We start from the raw sequence: 25,182 nt of genomic DNA on the forward strand, positions 1-25,182 counted from the left end.
GAATGCAGAACTGAAAGAGAATATGTCATTATCAGTCGTCTATGCCCACAAACATTTATAAATAAGTCACTGCTGAGGATATTTATTAAATCTCAAAAATACTTGCTGAAATAAATGTGAATAACATGTAGCAGGTAATGTCCTACAGGGCTAATGAAGATGTGAAAATTTTTTCCTAAAAAAAATAGGAACAAATTGTTTACAATTACTAACTACCGGCTTTTTCCCTGAAGAAATCTGGCAAGGTTCTAGATGTGAGCTGGCATTTGGTAGGTAGGTCAGTTTCTTTGGCAGTCTCAGTACATAAGCAGTAACAAAGACTTGTAGAAGCAGAGTGCACAGGAGCCACATCGGACGTTACCATGCAACGTGAAACAGGTTGCAAGACAAGAAAGTATTAGGTTTCTTCAAAAAGAAAGCCTCTGAGCGGTTTGAATAGAAAATTCCGTGGAAATATGATCCAGACAGAAGGAGTTGGAAAGTGATTACAGCCAGCTTCTCAGTTGGGTGACTGGAAATTAAGTTTTAGAGTGATGTTTTGCCGTGTGACAGTTCTGAATTATATACTTATGGGAGCTCATTATCAGAAAGAAATGAAGATGTAAGAGATTTTTTTTATGCTGGTCTCAAAATGTCAACAGTGTAAGTATTTTCAGATCGTCATGTTTATGCAATGCTTCCACATCATGTTTTCTGTTCATTTACAGTTCTAGCAGATAATCCTGGTCGCAATGAAGCTGAGCTGTAATTGCCTTTTCCCTTCAAACTCAAACTGTAAAAAGCTCTGAAGTGTTATCTGCCTAAACGCTGTTCATGTGGTACACAGGTAGGATACAAGTGTGAACTGTGCAGATGTAATGCCATCTGCTGGACCACTACTACTCTATATATGAGTCTTGCTGGTAGAGTTAAGACATAAGGTAGAGTTAAGTCTACTTTGACATGTGTGCTTTATTTTTAAAATGAAATGTTTAATGGTATCACAATGGAATAACATCATTGTGTCCTGATATTTCAGAAAAAGCAACTACTTTGTGACTGATTCATACATTTATAAATAAAATTAGAGTTTGACTGTGAAAATGAATCACTGGCATCTACTCTAAATGACATAAGGTATAGATCTGTAAAATTTATATCTTCCATTTTAATCCTCTTACTTGGAGAAAAGTCTTGTATGGACAAATACCTTAAGTTCACACTTGGTTGTAGCACAGTCATCTCTATTATCATTTCAGTCCCTGAAATTTTAATCAGTACAACTCATGGAAGAAAATCTCCTTATTATTTTAAATCATCAAACCACTTAGCTAGCCAGTTTCCAACCAGTTTTCCTCACACTGAATCCATATTGTTTTCCTTCACTGGAATGGTAGAACCATGGTAAGGACATGGTCCTAACCCCAAACTCAAAACCTGAAAACCTTCAGTCGTTTGCCTTCACTAACTATACTATTTAATAGTTTATTGGAAAATAAACAACCTCCTAACAAATATTTATATTGAAAGGACATGCACATTTGTTTCCATTCTGATGGAGACTGGCCTCTCACTGGTATCATATAGCTAGATAAAACTGTGCTTTCCATAACCTTATTATGTATGGGAGTGTTTTCCAGACCATGAGGCACTTTCTGTATCTAGTCACTATTGTAATTTGTGAACATATGGCAGTCCGGCAAATAGCAATGGATAAATTACTAATTAAACTGTTTTTAAAGGAAAAATCTTGGCCAGTAAACTAGAGAACACCATGAACTTCACTGCTCATCTTTGAAAAGTCCTCTATGACCATTAAATAGGTTAATATTTCACCTGGAAGACAAAGTTTACAACAAGGCGGGGCATTTTTAGCAACATGGCTGACATGCAGTTTAGTAACTTCAATAGGATTGTGCAGAAATCCCCTTTGCTCTTTTACAAAATAAGCCTTAGGTTCTTTTGTATCTGAGAGGGAAACAGTTCCTGTTTAGTCTGATTCATACAATGGCTTGGTGGACAGTGCTGCTGAAAAGCTGAAGCCTAGACCAATCTCTAGGGTAGGACATAAATTCTTGTTTTCAAGATGAAGATCTAAGGATTTACGCCAAGCCAAATTTTTAATGACATGGTTCCCACTGTGAGGTAAATCAACTATTTTCCCCTCAAGTTAAGCTGTGGAGTCATTGGGACATGTCTTCCGGTAAGCTGGTGGTGTGCTGACTCAGCACCCTCATTGGGGCCAACCAAAGATATTATTGTCGTCTTTATGATCTAAGATACTGCTGAAAACTAAGAGCTTAAGATTCAAGTACTGCAGGTCTACCCGGTCAGCAAGCTTCTCATTGATGTTTCCCTCAAGCTTGACTTGGTGTGGACCATGTTGCTGCCCGCAACAGAAAGGGGCTGGAGTCGGTGTGAGGTCTAACAGCGAGTGATTGATTGTCTTGGACATTTTTCTTGTGATTTCATGACCCTGTTGGACATTGGTAATGAAGAATGCAACAAGTCCATTTCAATGGTTTATTGGCAGGACCAACGATGGGGACGTTGTGTTGCCTTGGCTGTAGCCAAAATTAGGCCTCATGCTGCAATATTTTCTGCTCTGCAGAGGAAGCAACACTTCTTTTGTAATAAACACCCAATTTGGAAAATGACATAGTGAAAGACAACCATATCAAAACAGAAACACAGTCACACCCCTTGACAACCAATGCAAGGTCAAACTGTAGACAGTATTCATCTTTTCTGCATGGAGGTTTGTGATCAGTGGTGTGCCTCAGGGATCTGTTCTGGGACCCTTACTCTTCGTGATTTTTATAGATGATCTGGGTGAGAAAGTGGAGGGATGGGTTAGTAAGTTTGCTGAAGACACAAAGGTTGGGGGTGTTGTGGATAGTGTGGAGGGCTGTCAAAGGTTACAGCGGGACATTGATAGGATGCAGAACTGGGCTGAGAAGTGGCAGATGGAGTTCAACCCAGATAAGTGTGAAGTGGTTCATTTTGGTAGGTCAAATATGATGGCAGAATATAGTATTAATAGTAAGACTCTTGGCAGTGGATCAGAGGGATCTTGGGATCCGAGTCCACAGGACACTCAAAGCAGCTGTGCAGATTGACTCTGTGGTTAAGAAGGCAGATGTGGTGTATTGGCCTTCATCAATCATGGAATTGAATTTAGGAGCTGAGAAGTAATGTTGCAGCTGTATAGGACCCTGGTCAGACCCCACTTGGAGTACTGTGCTCAGTTCTGGTCGCCTCACTACAGGAAGGACGTGGAAACCACAGAAAGGGTGCAAAGGAGATATACAAGGATGTTGCCTGGATTGGGGAGCATGCCTTATGAAAACAGGTTGAGTGAACTTGGCCTTTTCTCCATCGAGTGATGGAGGATGAGAGGTGACCTGATAGAGGTGTATAAGATGATGAAAGGCATTGATCGTGTGGATAGTCAGAGGCTTTTTCCCAGGGATGAAATGGCTGCCACAAGAGGGCTTAAGTTTAAGGTGCTTGGGAGTAGGTACAGAGATGTCAGGGGTAAGTTTTTTACGCAGAGAGTGGTGAGTGCGTGGAAAGGGCTGCCGGCAATGGTGATGGAGGCAGATATGATAGGGTCTTTTAAGAGACCTTTGGATAGATACATGGAGCTTAGAAAAATAGAGGGCTATGGATAACCCTAGTAATTTCTAAGGTAGGGACATGTTCAGCGCAACCTTGTGGGCCAAAGGGCCTGTATTATATGGTTACATATGGTATTGTGCTGTAGGTTTTCTATGTTTCTATGTTTAGCGTGTTCTGGAAATTGTTATCTTCTCCTATGGAACCTGTCCCTCTGGTTGCCTTTACTCCAGGGCCTTTGAAGTGTTTTAGTGAATGTTAAAAAGCATATTAATTTCTATTTTACTTTCTTCCGATCCTCAGTTGTGTTTAGTATATAAAGTAATATTTATCAACTAGAGTCAATAAGATTTCCCTTGGTTCCTATTGATCCAACTACATCAATGATGTCAGTCAATAAGAATCAAGAAAGACAGTCTCCACTGACTACAGCTGTATGCAAGACAAAGAAAGGTGATTGTGGTTGTTAAAGTTCAATTATCCCTCAACCACAGGATATCACTATTAGAGTTCCTCAGGTTATAACAAATATACTGCAAATGGAGACTAACACCAAATGAACACAAAATAACAGATTATATGCCATCTGTTTTCTTCATTAAAAGGTAGCAGTTCAACAGGAACTTGATTTTCCTTGCACAAAAATGGCCTATCTGCGAAGTTCTTCCAATGGCGAGGAGACGGCAGTACCTCACACAAGGATAGAGGATGAATCTGATATCAAGGTAGAGACTTGCCACTTGTCATTTTATAATAATCACAAGCATTGACACCAGCATAATCACTTCATTTCTAGCAAGATTAGAAAATGTAATTTCATAATTTTCATTTGTGTGCTAGACTTGTAAATTATTCTTTGTTATTGAACACAAACAAAACGTAAAAGCTTACCATATTGCAAAGGGTACTTTAATCTGCAGTCCTCCAAATTCCATAACAATAGTGCTATGTTCAACATAAGCTCGCTAGAACTCAGTATCAGACAGGATTGCAGATCTAATATGCTTCTGTATTTCTGCAGTTCAAGAGTTACATACTAAAACATTCACCAAATCAAATTCCTTCATTTGGAGATTTTAATTTTTTAACTAAATGCACAAAATAATAGCCATATCGTTTAGTAAGTATGGAGAAACTGCTCCCACCCATCAGACTCACTAACCACAGATGTAAGGTAAAAAGTTAGAATACAGACTAAAAGAAAACCTTGCACTTCACAAATTGTGCTCTGGATGTAGTGCCTGAAGTTGCAATGGAAACTTTTCAATAGTAACCTTCAAAAGAAAAAGGAACGTATACTTGGGTAAGAAAATCTTGCAGTCTATGGAGAAGGAGCAGGGTAATGGAATGCATTCAATAGCCTTTTAAAAATTTGGTATGGATTCCTTTTTTGCTGTTCAATTCCTGGATTCTACGAACCTTGCAATAAGAAAATATCATTAAAATCATACTAATTATTAGATTCCCTCAAAGTTCAAATCACTAATAAAAACAAAAAGATACGTTTGAACTACTCAATAGCTTATGTGGCATTTGTAAAGTGATAAACAGACTTAATGTTTCAGGTGGACGAACTTTCATCAGGACCTACTGTGGTTCCCAGCATTTTCTGTTTTATTTCATTATCTCCAGATGTATTGCTCTTCAGATGGAAAAACTCCTCTTGGTCTTGCTTTGTAAAAGTGAGGTTCGATCAATAGCCTATATGGTTTGGTTTCAGTCACAGCTTGGTAAAACTCTTTGTTCAAAAAGATTTTCCCTATGTATTTGAAACTGCAAAAATCTGACCTCTGGAAGGACTGTCAGGACCTCGGTCCATGAATGGTCAGCTTTCCTTTCTTGGTTGAAAATCTACTGCAGGGTGAGTTCTCCCATGAAATATTTCAAATAGAGGCTAATTGAAATATCCAGAACTAGAAGATGGAAATTGTAGAAGGATTGTACCACCGTAACCCAGAAGTCTGTATCTTCATCTCTTCTTCTGTGGCTGTTGCTTGGGATTGACAGTAACTTCTTTCCCCTCCGGCTTTCTGAGGTAACGGCACCATGGATATGGCAATGATGGGGCAAGAGAGTGAATAGTTTGGGAGGCTCCTTCTGCCTGTAGGTGGACCTCTGTGTGCTCCCAGTATACTGCCTTGAGCCTCTCAACACCATGCCCAATACTCCTCCTCCACCTTGAATGGTCTTTGGCCAGAGATCCTCAGATGCACCTCTTCAAAGAAGATTTGAAGACATCACAGAATTTTTTTATCTGCCTATAATGGAGTTTGGAATGGTCTACCTGCTTTCAGAGTCTTGTGTCATGCAAGCAAATGTCAAGGCCAGCCTAACATAACCAATCGTGAGTAAACGGTGTCTCATTGCTGGGGATTTATATTAGAGATACAGCACGGTAACATTTTGGCCCTTCCAGCCCAATGAGTTCACACTGCCCAATTATACTCATGTGACCAATTAACCTACTAACTTGTATGCCTTTAGATTGTGGGAGGAAACGAGAGAATCCTGAAGAAACCCACATGGCCAAGGGGAGAATGTACAAATTCCTCACAGACAGCAGCGGGAATTGAATTCGGCTTGCGAGCACAATAATAGTGTTATGCTAACCATTATGCTACCATGCTACCTGATTGTTGACCAGGAGAAGACATTGATATTGGTTCGCTGGTCCTTGCAGTGATTTTGGAAGACTTTGCAGAGGCATCATTGGTGGTATTGTTCCAGTTGCCTCTGCAATTCCAAGAAGTATTTAGGAGAGAGCAGAGATCCCTGATGCTCAGTAGCCCATGATTTCTGTGCCAAGTCTGTGTATTGATCTTCAAATATCATTGCTATCAATTGACCAATGGCTGTGTTGGCACGTTGGAAGGGCTGGTGAATTTTGACATTGATTTCTGCCCACACAACCAGTTTAACATCAGTGCAGACTGTTAAGGATTGTACTGGAGTTACAAAATTAGGTAAATAGATACTAATTCAAGTGACCGGTCTTCAGTTCTTAAAGTAAATTACAAGCAGTAACCAGTTTGAAGTTAAAAGAACTGCTTTGCAAACATCATTGTCTGCGGAACATAGGCTGCTGGCCCACAGCAGAAGGCTGGCTGTTCAAGAAAGATGGTTTGCAAAATGAAGTTACAATGATTCTCATTGGCTTCAGCTATCTGTGTGAATTATATTGACTTAGCAAAGATGATTGAACATTCAGAGGTGTCTCCCACTGTAGATATATAATTCAAAGAAAGCATTGTCAATCCAAAATATGAAAGTAAATGATGTCTTTATAACTATCGACATTGTATTGAATTACCTTTGGTCTTAAGGGTGTAAAAATGTATGTACTGTGAGTTAGGGAGACTCTACTGAGATAATCTCCAGGAGAATGCCTGCTTGTCACGATTTATATCGCCAGTTTCAGTGTCTCTCCAGTGACTCAGATCACAGTCACAACACAGGCTTAATATTAGTTCAGACAGCAAGTCAAATCTTCCCATATAACCTTGGCTATCCTCACTTTGAGAGCCATGGAGTCATCTTTGAATCCTTGAGTGGAGTGGGGAGAGTTAGATATTGTACCTGCTACCAAATACGTATAATCCACAATCGCTTTTTCAAGTACACGTGTCAGAGGAGGATTGCGCTCCAGCTATGATCTGCTTTCTGCTTAATAATGAAGAAAAGCCTGGCAATATTCATTGCTATGCTCACTTGGGTGTTAGCCTTAGCACCAAAGGATTGTCAATGCTAGTTGGCATTCAATGCCAGAATGAAGAAAGAACTTCTGAAACAGGTAGGTGAAAACTCAAGGTAAATAAAAGATGAAGCACTGGTTATCTCACAGCTGTAATATTGTGCAAAGCCCTGAATGTTGAAGTTGGTGAACTGGAAGTCACGGTCATGCTTGAGTTTAGGTCGGGGACTGGGGATTGGATGCCCAGAGACAGTCTGACCTGGGGTTGAAGGCTTGTCCAAGTGACTGAGTTGGTGGGTTGGAGAGAGACACGAACGGAGCTGTTTCCCCGCTGTTGCTTTGTTGCTTGGTATGTCCTGTCTTGTTGTGTTCTGCAGAACATTGTGGGCATGTTATGTTGGCACCGGAATATGTGGAGACACGTGCGGGCTGCCCTCAGCACATCCTTAGGTCGTGTTGGTTGTTAACGCAAAATGACACATCTCGCTGTATGTTACGCTGTACATGTGGTAAATAAATGAATCTGAATCTGAATTTCTGATCACCATCCTAAAGGAAGAACACATTCACACTTGGGATAACATAGAAGGGATTTGCCAAGATAATGCCTAGGATAGACACTTTCAGCTATGAGGAGAGGTTGGGCTTTCCCTGAAGCAGAGGAAACTGAGGACAGATCCAATTAAGGTGTGCAAAATTATGAGGGGCATTAATGAAGCAGATCATAAGAATCTTACCCCCACAGCAGAGTCATGTGAAGTACAGAGGGCTTATATTTAAGAGAAAGGGCAGGTATTTTAGACAAGCTCTCAGCAAGATTTTTTTTCACCCAGAAGGAGGTTGAAATCTGGAGCACACCAAATGTGAGGGTGATGGAAGCAGGGCTTCTCACACTTAAGTATCTACAGTATATGAGCATTTGAGTTTCTAAGGTACGGAAGGCTACAGACCAAGTGCTGGTGAAGGGATTAGTATGAATCCGTGATGATCAACATGAATGCAACTGTCTCATGGAGTATTCGACTCAATGACACTAGCACTCTCTGCCCTCCATCTGCCCTAATGGACCTGCAGATGCAGACGGGAAGATCCTGGGGCTCATTGTCAATCTGTCGGGTCGTGATCAATTGACCTCAACATTTCCAGGTCAGCTTATGGAAAACTCGTGCGCTGTTCTGGTCACTACACTACAGTAAAGTTTGGAGAGGATTCAAAGGGTTCACCAGGATGTTTTCTGAATTGGGATGTATACCCTATAAGGACATGTTGGACAAACTTGGATTGTTTCCATTGGAGCATCAGAAGCTAAAGACATATTTTATAAGTACGTAAAGTTCTTCCCTCTGGGAGAAGGTTCAGGAGCTTGAAGACTCGTACGGCCAGATTTGGGAACAGCTTCTTTCCAACTGTGATAAGACTGCTGAACGGATCCTGACTCAGATCTGGGCCATACCCTCCAAATATCCGGACCTGCCTCTCGGTTTTTTTTGCACTACCTTACTACCCATTTTTCTATTTTCTATTTATGATTTATAATTTAAATTTTTAATATTTACTAATTTTAACTATTTTTAGTGTCTTTAATATTTGATATTTGTAATCCAGGGAGTGTGAAGCACAGAATCAAATGTCGCTGTGATGATTGTACGTTCTAGTACCAATTGTTTGGCGACAATAAAGTATAAAGTAAAGTTATAAGAAGCATTGGTAGGGTAGATGGCCAGAGACTTTGCTCCAGGGTGAAAAGAGGGTTTAGGTATAGGGTGAGAGGGGAAAAATCTAAAGGAGATTTGCCGTACTAGACAAGTTTTTTTTTACACAAAGCATGGTAGATGGCTGAAACATGCTGCTAGGAGAGATGGTAGAAGCAGATATGAGAGAAAAGTTTAAGAGGCCTTTAGCTGGCCACATTTACAGGGAAGGAACAGAGAATTACAGGCCATGTGTAGGTAGATAGAATTAATTTAGATTTTCATGGTGGTCAGTACCGATACGCTAGGCTGAAGCCTCTGTTCCTGTGCTGTGCTGTACTGTTCTGTTTTGCATGTTCCTGCTTCTGATTCTTGCCCATCCAAACATATAAGGACTCTCAAAGGAGGAACCAAGGTTTAAATCTCAACTTTATTCACCATATATTGTAGATTTACATTCATTACAAATTTGCTGTGGTGTGTTGCTCGGGGCCCAACATGCAGAAAAAAAAAACAACAGCATTCAACAATTATAAAGAGGAAAGAATTATATAAAAATTTAAAAAGCTAATAAAGTTGGAGATTAAAGAATTGATATGGAATAAAATGTCCATAAATAAATAAATACCACCATTAATTAACAATGTAAACAGCATTATTAGGAAAGTGAAGTTAAGCTTGGACTCACCTTGCAGATGCTGCATTTTCTTGAGCTGAAAGACACATATCTCACTGTTAAAGTATTTGTCTCATATGACAAGATCAGTAAAACTCTTGTTGACATGGATCTTTGACTCAGCGAGGGATCGTTGTGTTCAGTATAGAAAATTGTTCTACTCTGCTCTTTGAAATAATTCAGAGCATTTTGCATTGGCATCTGTGAGGAAATACTGATGAGCTGATAGTCAACTATCAATTAGACAAATCACAGCAGAAAGCAGCACAAATATCTCTGGAACACAGTAGAACACACCCCTTTGAGTATAACTCAACTCTCAGTGAGAGCCATGCTAGCAAAGACTGATTCACACCTGGGAGAAAAAAGAAATCTCTAACATACTCAAAATTTGTGTGATGCACAATTGCTTGCCTTTGTTATAGTATTATCTTCACACTGGGAATACAAATTGTACCAAAGGACTTCTAATCGGCCATCTCTTTACTGTTCAATTAATGTAAATGGCAATAATGAATACATATGAATTAGTTTTAAACAATAATTGGTAACGAATGCAAATATTCCTAGATGGTAGAAGTTTGTTTACTTAGAGTGAAACTGTCAGATTAAAAGAGTTGCAACATTATTTTTAATCATTTTGTAGTGTATGTTAATGAATATTATTCTGCATTTCCCAGAACGTCCTGTGCTGCATCATAGACAGGACTAATTAAAATAGTGTTATGTGCTCCATATTTTAATCACTCCCCATCTTATTCCAGTCCATAGAACACCTAAATGTTTATGAGACCATTATCACTGGATGCACCTAAAGTTGTAACTGGTTTCCAATCATCACACCCAAGGCTGTTGTTAGGGAATAAGTCAAAACTCAAGATCATAAACAGTCCATTCAGCCCATCAATCCAGTATGAATTGTATCATAACTGATCTGTAGCCCAACTGCTGTTACCATCTCAGATTGACTGTCCTTCAAAGTTCAAGGTATGTTTATCTGTGCGAACGAGAATCCGGAGAGAAGGCCCAAAAAGCCCCAGCTTTGCCTGCTGCTGGTGACCGAGGCTGGGGTCGATGCGTTTGGCAGAGTTGGTGCTCGGTACTCGGTGACGGAGGGCTGGTCGGAGGCTCGAGGTTTTCGGACGACTCAGAGTCAGACTGTGGTCAGGCATGGCAGGGAGAATTTTCTTCCTTCTCCCGTCTGTGTAAGATGTGGGACTTCGAGAGACTTTGAACTTTTTTACCGTGCCATGGACTGTTCTTCATCAAGTTATGGTATTGTTGCACTGTTGTAGCTATATGTTATAATTATGTGGTTTTTGTTAGTTTTTCAGTCTTGGTCTGTCCTGTGTTTCTGTGATATCACACCGGAGGAATATTGTATCATTTCTTAATGCATGCATTACTAAATAACAATAAAAGAGGACTGTGTGTCCTCATAGTATAAGTACTTTGATTATTAGATTATTTGCAGACTTGAAATTTGTCTCCTTACAGGCAGCCACAAAACAAATAAACCCCATAGAACCCATTTAAAAAAAAAGACATTCAAACTCCCAATGAGGAGAAAAGAAAATCAAATTGAGCAAACAATAAAAATAAGCAAATAACACTCAGAAGTGAAATTCACGAAAGTGGGTCCACAGCCACTGAGCAAGTATCACTGCAGCTGATCCAGGAGCCCATTAGTTGCAGGGCACTGCCATAGTTCTGCGCAGAAACTAGCAAACCTCACAGAGCAACTAGCTGAACACCAGCCCGTTCCCTCACCTCTGGCCCCAAAACCCTGACCTTTTCAACCTGGCCCAGCATTTAAATCAGCAAACCTCAGGTCGTTTCTCACTCTCGGACCTGGACCTTGGTCCTGCTGCCTCAACTCTGCCTCTCCTCAGTTTGGCCACATCGAGTTGCCTCCAAGTCTGCTCTGGTAATGGGCAAGCACAGGCTCATTCCCTGCCACCTCTATCCAACCTATACCACCCCCCCCTACCACAATCCACGACCGTCCTGTACCTTTGAAACTTCAGTTCATACCACAATAGTGTCAGGTTGTACAGGCTGTTCGAAAGCCTATCTCTGAAAGGGAAGTTACAGGTTATTGATTGCAGTGATTGTCTCTGAGGAAAAAGTGTTATTTATACAGTAATTTATAATTTTGTTTGTTTGCTCTCAGCAAGTTCTCTTGGTGCTTCACTGGCACCATCTTAAATCGGAGGTTTGATACCTTACCTCACAAAGTATGTTGAATGTTTCAACCAGCTGATAAGCTGCCCATTTGTGTGAGAGTTCTCAGGATGTACAGTCCATTGAAAAGTGCCTTTACATTTATTCAAATTGGCCTGACTGTAAGTTAAGATGACACTCCTTATCCTGAATTCCTCTACAACAGAAAATACTATTCAATAACCACATGTGCAGAAGCCTTTGCTATTTAAATTCAGAGAACCACAAGCCAAGCCTATGAAACCTGAAATCATAACTTAATGCTCTAATTCCTGCTGTCATTCTGATGAAGCTGCAATATCCCACACCCTCCACTCCATCTCCACCATCAGTCCTAACATATGGTGTCGAGATTAGATCAGATCTAATGAAGGTGCCATACTCGTGAGGGATCACCACTTCTATTTGGAATGCTATCAGTCATGAAAAAAATTTCAATTTCTTATGAGAATTCTTAACTTTTGGTTGTGATTAAGCACCATATCTCATTCAATCATGTGCATATACTGGAACCCTTTAATAATTGGTCTCTTACTCCTCTCTGTCTTGCTCAGATCCAAAGTGTTGACTCCCACTCCTCCCCAACGCCCCCCCCAATCATTTTTCTTCCAATATGTGCTAACAAAGACTTGTTCAAGGGACTAAAGTCTTAAAGGTCAATTTAAGGACAAGGAGTTATCTTACACAGAAACCCTCCCTCCACATTATAGCACATAACTTGGCCAGGGACTTAAAGCCCAGACTCAAACTCACGCTTACGCCTGAAGGTCACCAAACTACTTCACAATTTCTCAAACTAGTAGTTTTATTGTTTCCTGACTGCAAAATTCAGTACTAATGATGAGTATTTTGGTGCATTTTCCAATGAATTTGATGTAGAAAATTAACTTTAAAAAAATATATATATAATGTGTCATTATTAAATATTAAATTATGGATATGAAATTAAAACTGAAAATCTGTCGTAAATGGTGGCTGAAAATGATTATACTTTTCATCCTTAAGTTCTTGTAACTACTGAGATGAAGATTTAATTATATAAAAGACCATCGGATTAAGAATGGGCTGTTATACACTTGATTGAATGCAATAGTGTCCCTGGGATATTAGATCCCTTCATCACTGACTTGAAAGAGACACTGACTAAATTTAACCTTTTGAAAATTTCAGTGGCATTTCAACATTAACCATGAAACAAGTCAGTGAAACCAGTATAGGATGCAGAGTTTCACCATGAAAAACCGAGCACTGATCTCACTGTCCATTCCTCTAATTTGCATTCTGAACTAAAGAAGTTTACTAATAATGACAATTACCACTTGACATCACAAACACTGTCATATTTCTGTATATTCAAAATACAGTAGCTTCAGTGTACTTACTGTCAATAAAATTGAGAGAGTACAGAGGAGACTTACTAAAATGTTGCCTGTGTTTCACCTCCTAAGTTACAGAGAAAGGTTGAACAAGTTAGGTCTTTATTCTTTGGAGTGTAGAAGGTTGAGGGGGGACTTGATAGAGGTATTTAAAATTATGAGGGGGATTGATAGAGTTGATGTGGATAGGCTTTTTCCATTGAGGGTGGGGGAGATTCAAACAAGAGGACATAAGTTGAGAGTTAAAGGGCAAAAGTTTAGAGGTAACATGAGGGGGAACTTCTTTACTCAGAGAGTGGTAGCTGTGTGGAACGAGCTTCCAGCAGAAGTGGTTGAGGCAGGTTTGATGTTGTCGTTTAAAGTTAAATTGGACAGCTATATGGACAGGAAAGGAATTGAGGGTTATGGCCTGAGTGCAGGTCGGTGGGACTAGGTGAGAGTAAGAGTCGGTACGGACTAGAAAGGCCGAGATGGCCTGTTTCCATGCTGTAATTGTTATATGGTTATATGGTTATACTTTGTTCAAAGACAGAGACTTGAGGCTGAGACATTACAAAATGTTTTTTTTCCGTTAAGAACTTTAAGCCTAGCATCCCTCTGTGAAAGTAAAAAACTCACTTACTTCCTGTTGTCCTATTTATTCCCGGTCATAATTTTACTGCGTCTCTGTCAACCTTATGCAATGTCCCTTAATATTTTTGATGTAAATTAGTATTCCTTATTCCGGTATTCCTAAAATGTTTTAGCAATGGCTGCTTTCCCTCTGCCATCAGATTTCTGAATGGATAATGAACATTACCTCATAATTTTTAATTTCTTTTTGCACTATTTATTTAATTTGATTTTAATAGTATTTCTTATTGTAATTTATAGTTTTTTGTAAGGTATTGCACAGTAGTGCTGCTGCAAAACAACAAATTTCACGATATTGAACCTGATGTTGATTCTGGTTCACATTTTCAAATCATTTTCCCTGCCGGAATCCCTCCAGAGAAAAGTTTGATGTAATATTTTAATTTGCCATTTAATTTCTCTTGGCTTCAGTGTGCCCAGGTACAAATTTCTCAACCATATCTATGTTGTGATTGCTCTCTAGTACTTTATCCAGTTATATCATTTAAAGCAAAATAAAAACTTTCCAAAAGTATTGGCCAAACACTGGCATCATCTGGTTAAGTGTAGACCACTTGTAAAGAAGGTAAAGATTCAAGAGTCAAGTTTATTCGTTTAATGTACTTCAAAACATACAGTGAATCGCATCATTTGCTTTAACAACCAACACACCTGGGGGCAGACACACGTGTCGCCACACAGTCTGTGCCAACATAGCATGCCCACAATACTCAGTAGAACCACACAGAATACAACAAGCAATAAACAACAAACAAGTACACCAAAAATAAGCCTCATTCCTTTCTCCCACCAACACACACGCACAGTTCTTTAACCCCATGACAGGCCTCTGGCTCCAAACTCTAGTAGAAACAGATTCAGGCTGCAGACACCGGGCTTCAACCTCCTCAGCGGACTTGGAGACCTGGGTCCAGCCAACAGGCCTCAACTTCCAGACTTCCAGTTCATCCTTGGGCCTCAATCCTGAGCATCGATCCCAGGGCATGCTGATCACCAAGCACCAGGCCTCGAGTTCCAGACTCGCCATTGATGGCATCCGAATTCTAAGCCTCGAACTCTGGTCTCATCGATTTGTGATCCCAGAGGGTCAAAGGAACTCGTTCCTCTTGCCTGCGTGGAACTCTGACTCTGGAAGCTGCTGGCAACTGGCTGAACTGTGGGGCCATCGTCCACACTCTGCCGGTCCAACATCCAACATCCGACCATAGACATCCCACATTCGCATCACTGGTCTTTGAACACGGAGCCTCCACCCTGACCTTAAATTCCCCACATCCTTATCCCTAAACCCTAACCTAACCCCTAGCTCTCTTCACTGTCCCCAAAACCACCTTTACAAACCTAAAATACAATTAACAACTAAACAATTAAAACACAACTAAATCTGAGCTGCAACTTAGACTGAGGTCGCAGCTTGGCTCTGTCTTGGAATCTCTCTAACTGAATTTATTATTTTTATTTTTTGTGTCATCTTTAGCTCCAGTGAAATTGTTTTCTGGTTGTCAAGTAAAAGAAAAATGGGATTATTGGCTGGGGATTCAGTTCCAATAAGTGCTCTATTATGTTTAGGTAGATCTCTTTGAAAATGAGTAAATCATCCTAATATGAGATTGCTCTGTTTTAATTAGAATTATACCTTTGGGTGTTTCCAGCCAGTGGAAAGAAAATTAGAGTTTACTTTTACAGGGATACCCTACTGCCTGAATACCTACCGAGACTGATTAACTATTTGAGATTTCAGACAGTGAGCCCTTCTTTGTCTGCTCTCTGATGTTTTAAGCACAGCTAGCAGAGAAGTTTGCTTGAATTATGTAAGACACGTTTAGTTCTATCTGCCCCAGAGGTGTGTTGCCACGCTGCTGCTGCTGCCTGCACACCTTGACTTCAGCAGCTTCAGTCTTGTTTTCCTTTGCACTAAGGACATATAACTTAAGGCACCTTATTAATTCACATACTTTTTAAGAACTAACCACCTCATTAGAAGAAAATATGCCTTTAGTACAATGGGCTGCTGCACTGTGAATGTATGCTTAAAGCTTTGTCACTTCTGCAAACTCTAGAGATTTGGAGAAACAATATGGAAACATTGGAATTGGGATAGGCCATTCAGCCCCTCGAGGTTGTTCTGCCACTCAACTAAATCATTGCTTTGGAAGGAAATGCTTGACAGATCAATCTGTCCAAATATTTCAACGTGGGATTTGAGATTCAGGAATGTATCTTTGCCCTCATTTTTAATTAAACACAGCCAAGTGTGCAAGTTAACATCAAGAGAGAAAGATTGTGTATGGAGCAGTTTAATACAGAGAACATGGCTATACATCTAATTAAACTCTTCTACTAACTTAAACAGAGACCATGCCATTTCTGTTGGAACAGTTTATGATCAGTCCTATAAACATTTTTTATGCTTTCTTAGCGCTCTTTAAATAAAGTTTTGTTAGAGATTGTGATGAATATTCTCTGTTCAGGGACCAGGGGTGGGTGGTGTGGTGACATTTTTGCCAAGCTCTGCTTTCATGCACAGTAGCTGACTCTTTCAGGGGTGTAAGAGTTGTTTTTGAGTAAGTTAAGCTCCCAACCATTACTCCTTGCTCAGCTCTTTGTCATAAAAAGGACCAGCCTTCAGTCCTTAATGTAAATTTCAAGCAACAATCTGTTTGAAGTTAAAAGGATAGCCCTGCAAACAAACAGCGCTGTCTGTGGAGCACAGGCTGCTGGCTCACAGCACGGAGCTGATTGCTCAAGGGATGCACTGTAAGACAATGGGGTTATGTTAACTGGGCCTGCATCAAACCAGACAACACTGGCTAAGCTATTTTGTTCAAGGAAGCTTGCAGACTAGATTGATACTATCACTTAGCTTATCAAATAGCTGATCCATCAGTAGTTGGGAGATTTGTCGACTTAGAAAGTCATCCCTCACAGCATTAGTTTTGGATGCCTGGGATCTCTGTCCCCAGAGGCTTTTAGACCATCTATTTGCATTTCCCAGCAAAGGTATCTGGAAAAAATATCACATACATGTGAAGCCATCAAGTAGCAAAATAAGCAGTATGACTGTAAGAGAGCGGTCAGGCTTGTTAGGAATGGTGAAGGAACAACAAGAAGATATACCGAAAGACGGAGTGACTAGAATCCTTTCTTCTGCCTTTGACTTCTGTAATGGATGAGGCATCCATCTGCAACTTGTTGGTATGTCTTGTTAGCTTATAGCAATTGTACCTGTACTTTAGAAGTCATTTGTAATTTGGAGATACACCCTATCCTCGTTATATGCGTCTTCAGACTATGTGGATTCACAGTTATGCGAGGAACTATTTCTACCAATGTCTTGTTATATGTGTCCAAAATTCACAGTTATGCGAGGAGCACTGCCTTCCCGCCACTACAAGTCACGTGCGCATGTCTCACAGTCTGATAGTTGGGATGAGAAGCACCGCTTTCCCACCAATACAAGTCAGGTGTGCGCACCTCACAATTTCACTCCCGCCACTCTCGCATTGGTTTTGGCAAGGTGTGGATGCACGATCTTAAACTTTTGTTGGTTTTACCTACGGTGCACTGATTTTGTGCTAGAAATATTTAACCATGCCTCCTAAGCATCCGATGTCATGTCTTGGGCTGTCAGCCAAGTGGCAGAGAACCGTTTTAACACTTGAAAAAAAGTTGGAAATTATAAACAGCGCGTCATCATCTGAAGGTAACAGATCTCTGGGACGCTACTGCCGGGAACAGAATCTTGCCTTTAAAGTTCTTTTGTTGCTTGACAATGCACCAGCCCATCCTAAACATTTGGACAGCAATCATCCTAACATAACAGTGCGTTTCCCGCCACCTAACACAACATCACTGATTCAACCACTCGACCAAGGTGTAATCCAGATTCAAGGCGTACATATTTTTTTACCGCAAACTATCTCTCAGATGCTGCAAGCAACAGACGATTTTGAAAATCCCGGGAGTTTACCAACGGTGAGGGAATGGTGGAAGTCGGAACACTTGGCACAAATGGCAATTGACATGGACCTAAGTTTAGAACGGAGTCAGCATTTCAGTCATTCCATGCTGTCAACCCTTCTTCCCTACAAGCAAATTTATGCTGAAAAACAAAATGCTGCCAAGCAAACAACCCTCACCACTTTAGGCAAATCGCTGTAATCTGCTGCTGCCGGCAGTTCTAAGAGTTCTATGAGTCTTCCTTCACCCCTTGCTGTGATTGATATTATCCTGACGACCACAACCATCCACCTTATCCGTGTAAAGCTGCCCGACACCACAACAACCACTCATCTCCCGGAGCGAACACACCTGCCACTGTTGGTGAGTACTGTACACCAGAGGATGTTAACTTTCTATGATTTATTACATTAAATATTACCATAAAATGATTAAATATAATACAATTGTTGTCTTATAGTACTGCTTTTGTGTCATATTGGTATAAAAATGTGAATAAGTTACAGATAAAACATATTTAGGAAGCCCTCTGGAATGCATCCCTATTTTCTCCATTTAAATAATTATTCACATTATGCGATTTCACATTATGTGTCAACTTTGAGGAACGTATCCCTCGCATATAACGAGGATAGGATGTATCTTATAAGATAGAAATCTTCTGTGAGATTTTAACATATTGTATAAACTTAAACATGTATCACTCAAAATAAATGAACTGTGTTTAAAATACTTCAATAGCAGTAAGTATCTCCTCCTTGGTAGCGAAACTGTGGTGGGGGGAGCCCACCGCTCAAATAGTGGATATTGGCATCTAACTCACTGAGGAGGATAAACAGGGAAGTGATTTAATCTTTGAAGAGTAGATGGCTACAGTATATCCTCCCTTTAGTGAGGGTACCCATCGCTATCTGTATCAGATAGGGCTTAAGATCTTCATCTGGGTTCAGAACTTCGTGGACAGCAAACCCAATACGATCACAATGTGTACTTGTTTGTTACTGTCAAACTTTTGATCTCTGGTAAGCCAAGACTTAAATGGTTCTCAGCAATGAAATGTTGCATTGGTCGTTCATTGACTGTGTTACTTCAATTCATTTTCTGGGTTTAATTTAATGCAAACAATCTGACAAGTCTCATTCAATAAACAGTCTGTAAGAACAAAGTTGCTGAGGTTACTTACCTTGAAAGAAAACACAGACTGCTCAATTGTCCCTACATATAAATGAAAGAGTAAAACACATTTCAACATTAAATGTACAATTCTCAAGCATTGCACAGTTAATTGACAGTTAAGTATAAATTTGATTTGTTGTAAATTTCTTCCACAATATAATGCATTCCCTGCTATGATGCCAGGACTAGTTATACATGTAGAAACCCAATGAAACTGTAAAGAGGATCAAGGAACATGTAGCAGGGTGAACAAGTGCAGCTGTAATAGAAGCAGGCAAGGTTCTTACTGTAAAGCAGATCCAGATGCCAAGAAGTTTACTTCTGCTCCTTTGCCAGCCATCATGCCAATTTTTAAAGATTCTTTCAAGAATGTCCCACTGACATTTACTTTTCTGCAATAACACCACTGACTTGCTCTACTAAGATTTTAGGCATACTTATTGATCCATATTCTGTATGTGATGGTGATGAAGTTATTTATTTGTTTAGAAATACATTGTCCCAGCTCAACAAGCCATGTCACCCAGTTACCCACCTATTTAACCGAAGCCTACTTGCAGGACAATTTATAATGACCAATTTAGGTACTAACCAATACATCTTTTGGACATTGTAGATTTTTGGGTGTTGTGGGCTCTTTAAGAGTAGCTAACCTTTCTAAATTCTTTCGGCACTCACCCCCGTGGGCTCCAATAGCCCATGACTGTGCCACTTTGCAGTCTGGTGCCATCATTGAGAACAATATTACACTTTCCAGATATTCGGCTTATAGTGCATCAAATATTAGATGAAACTCTTAAAAAGTAGCACGACAAAATAAATCATTGAGTTTATGGAGCAGTGCAGTGAATTAATATTGACTTGGAGCAATTAGTTTCCATGAACGATGCTCTGGAAATGTGAAAAATTGACAAGTTAGTTTAATTTCTCATGTGCTTAAAGTCAAAATGCAATAATATTGAACATGTGGGAAACAAGCAACATGTAAAATTAAATCAGGCATCTGTAAAGAATGTGAGAAAATAAAATAAAATGGCACTTCAATTGAAGCTTGCTTGAGTGATGTGTATGAGTGTGGAGTGAGTCATGGGGCAGAAAAAAGAGCTTGTTATTTAACATATAAAAAGCCAAGAGAAGAAAAATAACTCGTAAGGAAATTAATTTAGAAAAACTGAGTTGATGTTTTCAGGTATGGTATAATAATGATCCTTAGATAGTATACTAAATGGTAAACCAATTTGGGTGCAGTTTGAATACATGGTTATATAAAGTTTACATTATTTCCTTTCATTCTTTTGTTATGCAGTGGTTTAAAGACTCTCAGTTTTCTTTTATGATTCCTTTAATTTTGCCTTTTTTTAGTTTTCTCTTTGTACTCATGCTATCCTTTCTACTTTCCAAGAACCCTCTCTGCATATCTCAGTTAGCCCTTCAGAAGCTGTACCTTTTTTTAAAATCAATTCCCTCTGCCTCTTCATTCATTTTGAATGGAGCACTTTGTTTTTTGTTGTTGACGTCTGGGAATGAGCAATGTCTGAAACATTGCGAAGGTGAACAAGAGGGACTGGCATGCAGAGATGTTAAAGAGCATGAAGATAGGGTAGGATAATGGGAGTAGACTGAGAGTGTGAAAGAAAATTAGCCAGGACCAAAATATTTATATTTTGTCAGAAATATATCGTTGAATAGTTGATGAACTATTGAATAATATATTTATGCGAAATAAAAGTTTAAAAGCTTTGTTGTGGTTTTTTCTGTTATACTTTTGACTTTAAACTCAGTGTCACCACTTCAACAGTGTGAACAATAATCTGAAAACTTGAATGTTCTGTTTGGAAAAATAAATTAGCAAGCCATAACTCACTGTTTAAAATCTTCATTAATCTGTCTGGTTGTTCTACATTGCCGTATGTTGCTATAACTGAGACAATTTTATAACAAAAGTAACGTATAATATTCTGATTTGTGTGTCTGCAGGTCAGGCAGCATCTATGAAGGGTGAATCAGAGTTAACATTTCAGGTTGAAGAACTGAAAGAGGTTGTTGCCAGGACTTAAGAGTCTGAATCACATAAAGAGGTTGTGCAGTTTAGACTTTATTCAGTGTTGTGTAGGAGAATTGGGGGCGGGGAGAGAGGTGTTGGTGTAGTGCAAGGTGATTTTGCAGAGAGGAGTATAAAATCATGAGGGGAAATATAAAGGGTGAATGCACAATGTCTTTTTCCCAAGGGTTGGGAACTCATTAAGGAGGGGGCTTAAGTTTAAGGGGAGATTTAATAGGAACAAGAGGGGCAACATTTTCATCTAGAGAGTGGTCAGTAAGTATATGAAATGAGCTGCCAGAGGAAGTGGTTGAGTCAGGTGCATTAAAAATTAAAAGGTAAATGGTCAAAAAAGATTTAGAGGAAAATGGAACAATTGAGGGCGGATGGGACTCACTCAGATGAGCATCTTGGTAGGCATAGGACAGTTGGGCTGAAAGTTCTATTTCCAGGCTGTTTTACTCTATAATTCAAAGACCCTTCACCAGAACTAGGGAACAGAGAAACAGAATGGGCTGGAGATCTTGACAGGATGATACTCTTCCTCCCCTCCAAAATCAAGCCCATTCTCAACTCGAATCTTCACATGGAGACATCTGATAGAAAGGGAAACATCCTTACCCACTGAATGTTTGAGGTGAAGCTTGCTACCACACGGAGAACTTCAGAAAAGGAACATAGATGTCTAGAAGGAAGCTAAGCAAGTAATTAAAGAAGAAGAAAATAACTTAAGAAGATAGGCTGACAGAATTAGATGTAAACTAAAACAGAATATGTTCAGTAATGTTCAGCAGCATATAATTTGCACGATAGCTCTTGTTTTCTGTTGCAACACACACAAAATGCTGGTGGAACTCAGCAGGTCAGGCAGTGATTGGTTCTATAACTCTCATCTTCTGATTTGCATCATCAGTAATTCACTTTTAAAGTTGGATGTAAGACGTTAAGGAAGGGGCTCATGTGGTGCATCACTAATAGTATACAACAGGTCAATTGGTTTATTATTGACACATGTACTGATCTACAATGAAAAACTTTGTTTTGTATACCATCCATACTGATCATTTCATTACACTGAGGTAGTACAAGAGAAAGCAATAACAGGTTGCAGAATAAAATGTTACAGTTACAGATGAAATGCAATGGATGCAGAAAATAAAAGGCAAGGTCATAATGAGGTAGATTGAGAGGGCAACAGCTCACCCTATTGATTTAAAGCATCATTCAATAGCCTTATAACAGCGGGATAGAAGCTGTCCTCGAGTCCAGTGGTACATGTATTTAGGCTTGTGAAAACTCTGCCCATTGGGAAGGGCGGAAAGAGTAAATGTCTGGGGTCAGTAGGCCTTTAATTATGCTCTCTGCTTTATAGAGGGCAGCAAGAAGTGAAGAGAAGGTCCATGGAGGGGAGGCTAGTTTCTGTGATGTGCTGAGCTCTTAGCAGTTTCTTGCGGTCTTAAGCAGTGCGGTTGCCATACCAAGTTGTGATGGCAACAAGATTGGATGCTTTTTATGGTGCATAAACCAAAAATTGGTGATGGTCACAGGAGACATCCCAACTGGACTGCACTAGGCAGTAATTTCCACATAAAAACTAATTTACATGATGAGATTCCCATAGCAACATTTTATCACATATTTGTTACTTTAAACTAGGGGGAGGAATCAGATCTTTGAATATGTTGGAAATTATGAGAATGCTGGATTATAATCATGGCTTTGATGTAAGTTCATGTGTCTTGGTTAAAGAACACTAAAGTATTTACTTAGATGGCAGCATTCTTGCCACCCGATTAGTGAGTCTTGAGTTTAAATTAAATCAAAAATTTGAGAACATATTCAATGCAGTACTGAGGAAATGCACCACTATCAGAATCTCTACCATTCCTGTAGAATAATAAATCAAGACCACATTTATTTTGGTTGGGTGAAGGTAAAAGATTTAATTGAGTTTTTAAAAAGATTCTTGATGGTTCAGGCTAACAGCCAACTCATATAGTTACTGTCAGAATTCATTAAGATGTCAGTTTTCAATTGATTTTTGCGTGATCTCACAAAGGAGCATACAGCAGATACAGTGAATTGTAGGGCCCAAGGAGTGTTTATAAACAAGGGGTTTTGGTGTCCATTGTTCTCTGAAAGTGTCACCCATGTAGATATTCGCATGCTTGCATATATCAGCCGGGATAGTGAATGTAACAATTGGGCCATTATGTTGTAACTTGCAAAATGTGTGGCTGCACTTGGAGAATGGTGTGCAGTTCTGCGTCACGATATAGAAAGAATGAGATTGCACTGGAGAGGGTGCAGAGGAGATTCACAAGCGTGTTTCAGAAAGTGAGATGCTTTAGTCATCATGTTCTCGAGCCATAATCTGTGCTTGTTTTCCCCAGAATGGAGGAGGCTGAGGGTGACAAATTATAGGAGGCCAGTGGTAAGCCGGGTAGAAAGTCAGAATCTTTTTTTTCCTATGGTTGGGGTATCAAAAACAAGAAAGCAGATATTTAAGGAGATAGAGGGAGGAATGTAAAAGGAGATTTGAGGGTTATTTTTTAAACTATCTGGAGCTTGCTGCCTGAGGAGGAGATGGAATCAGAAACAATCATAATGTTCAGGAGATGTTTAGTCAGACACTTGAGTAAACAAGGGATAAAGGAGTATAGATCTAATAAAGGCATATGAGATTTGTGTAGTTGGCACAATGGTCAGCATGGACCGTGGACCAATGAGCCCATTTCTGTGCAGGACACCTCTCCAATACTCGATTTTTTTCATTTGAAGATTAGTTGGTGGAAGAGACTCAAGAGGCTTAATGGCCTCCACTTGTTCTTGTGAGTCAGTTTCTTTTTGATGATGTTATTAGCTGCACCAAGATTGGGGAAAGAACTGAGGAGATCTTATCCAAGGCAACATCACTGAAGAAATACTTTAAGCAGGGGTGAGAAGTCCCATGTGACGGTGACAGCTAACAAAATGTGTGTGTGGTGGTGGTGGAGGGGGGGGATTATAATTTAAACTTTCAAACGTTAGCTTTTTAACATAAAATCTATTACTTGGTGCAATTTAATAAGAATGCTGTTGGCCATTCAAATTAAAGAATAGCTTTAATGAGGTCTCAGTCCTCGAATTCAGTATCGATTTTTAGCACCTGCTTGCTATAAAGAACCACAATAATCCTCATGTCAAGCATAGCAAGCTGTGCGATGGGTATTGAGGCAGAGCAAATGAGAGAGAGAGCAAGTGAGAATGATGTGAATTCTAATCATCTTTAACCTTCAATGCTACTCTTTTTAGTATTTTGGTTTTTATTTGAGATCATTTGAAGCAGTCAGAATTGTCTATACCAGAACATGTTTTTCTCTCCAGTACCTGTGGTCTTACCCAGAGGACTCAATTAAATGTCTGCGTTGGTAGCTGCTAACTCCCTTATTAGGCTTATTAATTTCAATGGAGAAAGTCAATACCTTCCATTGTAAATAGGGCTTTGCTACATTTGGAGAGTGAAATCTATTAGACACCTCTTCTGTCAATATAGGTTAACAGTTTTAAACTGAATTTATATAGTCTGCAGAGATAGTTCAATGATCCCAGTTCCCTGTGGAAAAATGTTCTCATCTATGGCACGGATTGGAAATAGGAACATAGGGTAGAATTTAAACATGCTGACACACTGGGAGAGGGATCTGTTAGCACACTGAAACGTAAAGGACAAGAGATTGTGTTTAACCCAGCAACTGTATTAGTATATTAGAACTGGGCTTCCTGATCAATATATGTGTGTGATGATTCTATATTTGGGGACTCAGTTTAAAAGGATTTATTGTCTACAAGTTGGTTTCATTGCATGAGGAAGACTAGACGCTGAATGCAGATGGAGGCAGGTTGCTCCTGGCTTTAGAGATTTGTTGATGAATGTAATGTTGGGGGTGGGGAGTGTGTGCATGGACTCATCACCTTTGCTAATGGGAGGTAGAAGCCCATTACTGTATTTGAACACATAACTCATGCTTCTGTTTTGATATAGCAGAGAGGGATTGCTACCCTACCAGATCACAGGCATTTGGAGATGGAGGAATGTCTGTCTGACAGCCATCTGGAGGAAGATTTCAACTACATTC

At 39.7% G+C, this 25,182-nt stretch overlaps 1 protein-coding gene across 8 annotated transcripts in view; it reads left to right on the forward strand.

Moving 5' to 3' along the window:
- Window positions 1-59: 59 nt before the first annotated feature.
- LOC134359334 (serine/threonine-protein kinase 33-like) overlaps window positions 60-25,182 on the forward strand; it is a 131,498-nt gene continuing 106,375 nt past the window's right edge. For 3 of the 8 annotated variants that reach the window (XM_063072423.1, XM_063072426.1, XM_063072419.1), the window contains exons 1-2: window positions 307-642; window positions 4,207-4,322. In XM_063072423.1, the coding sequence (XP_062928493.1) occupies window positions 618-642; window positions 4,207-4,322 (141 nt within the window). In that variant the 5' untranslated portion in view covers window positions 307-617. Of the gene's footprint in view, window positions 135-207; window positions 274-306; window positions 643-707; window positions 827-4,202; window positions 4,323-25,182 lie in introns of those variants that run through there. The other 5 variants (XM_063072421.1, XM_063072422.1, XM_063072420.1 and 2 more) reach the window with 5 other exon arrangements.

This window comes from Mobula hypostoma, chromosome 20 (assembly GCF_963921235.1).
Source record: "Mobula hypostoma chromosome 20, sMobHyp1.1, whole genome shotgun sequence".
NCBI classification, from domain to species: Eukaryota; Metazoa; Chordata; class Chondrichthyes; order Myliobatiformes; family Myliobatidae; genus Mobula; species Mobula hypostoma.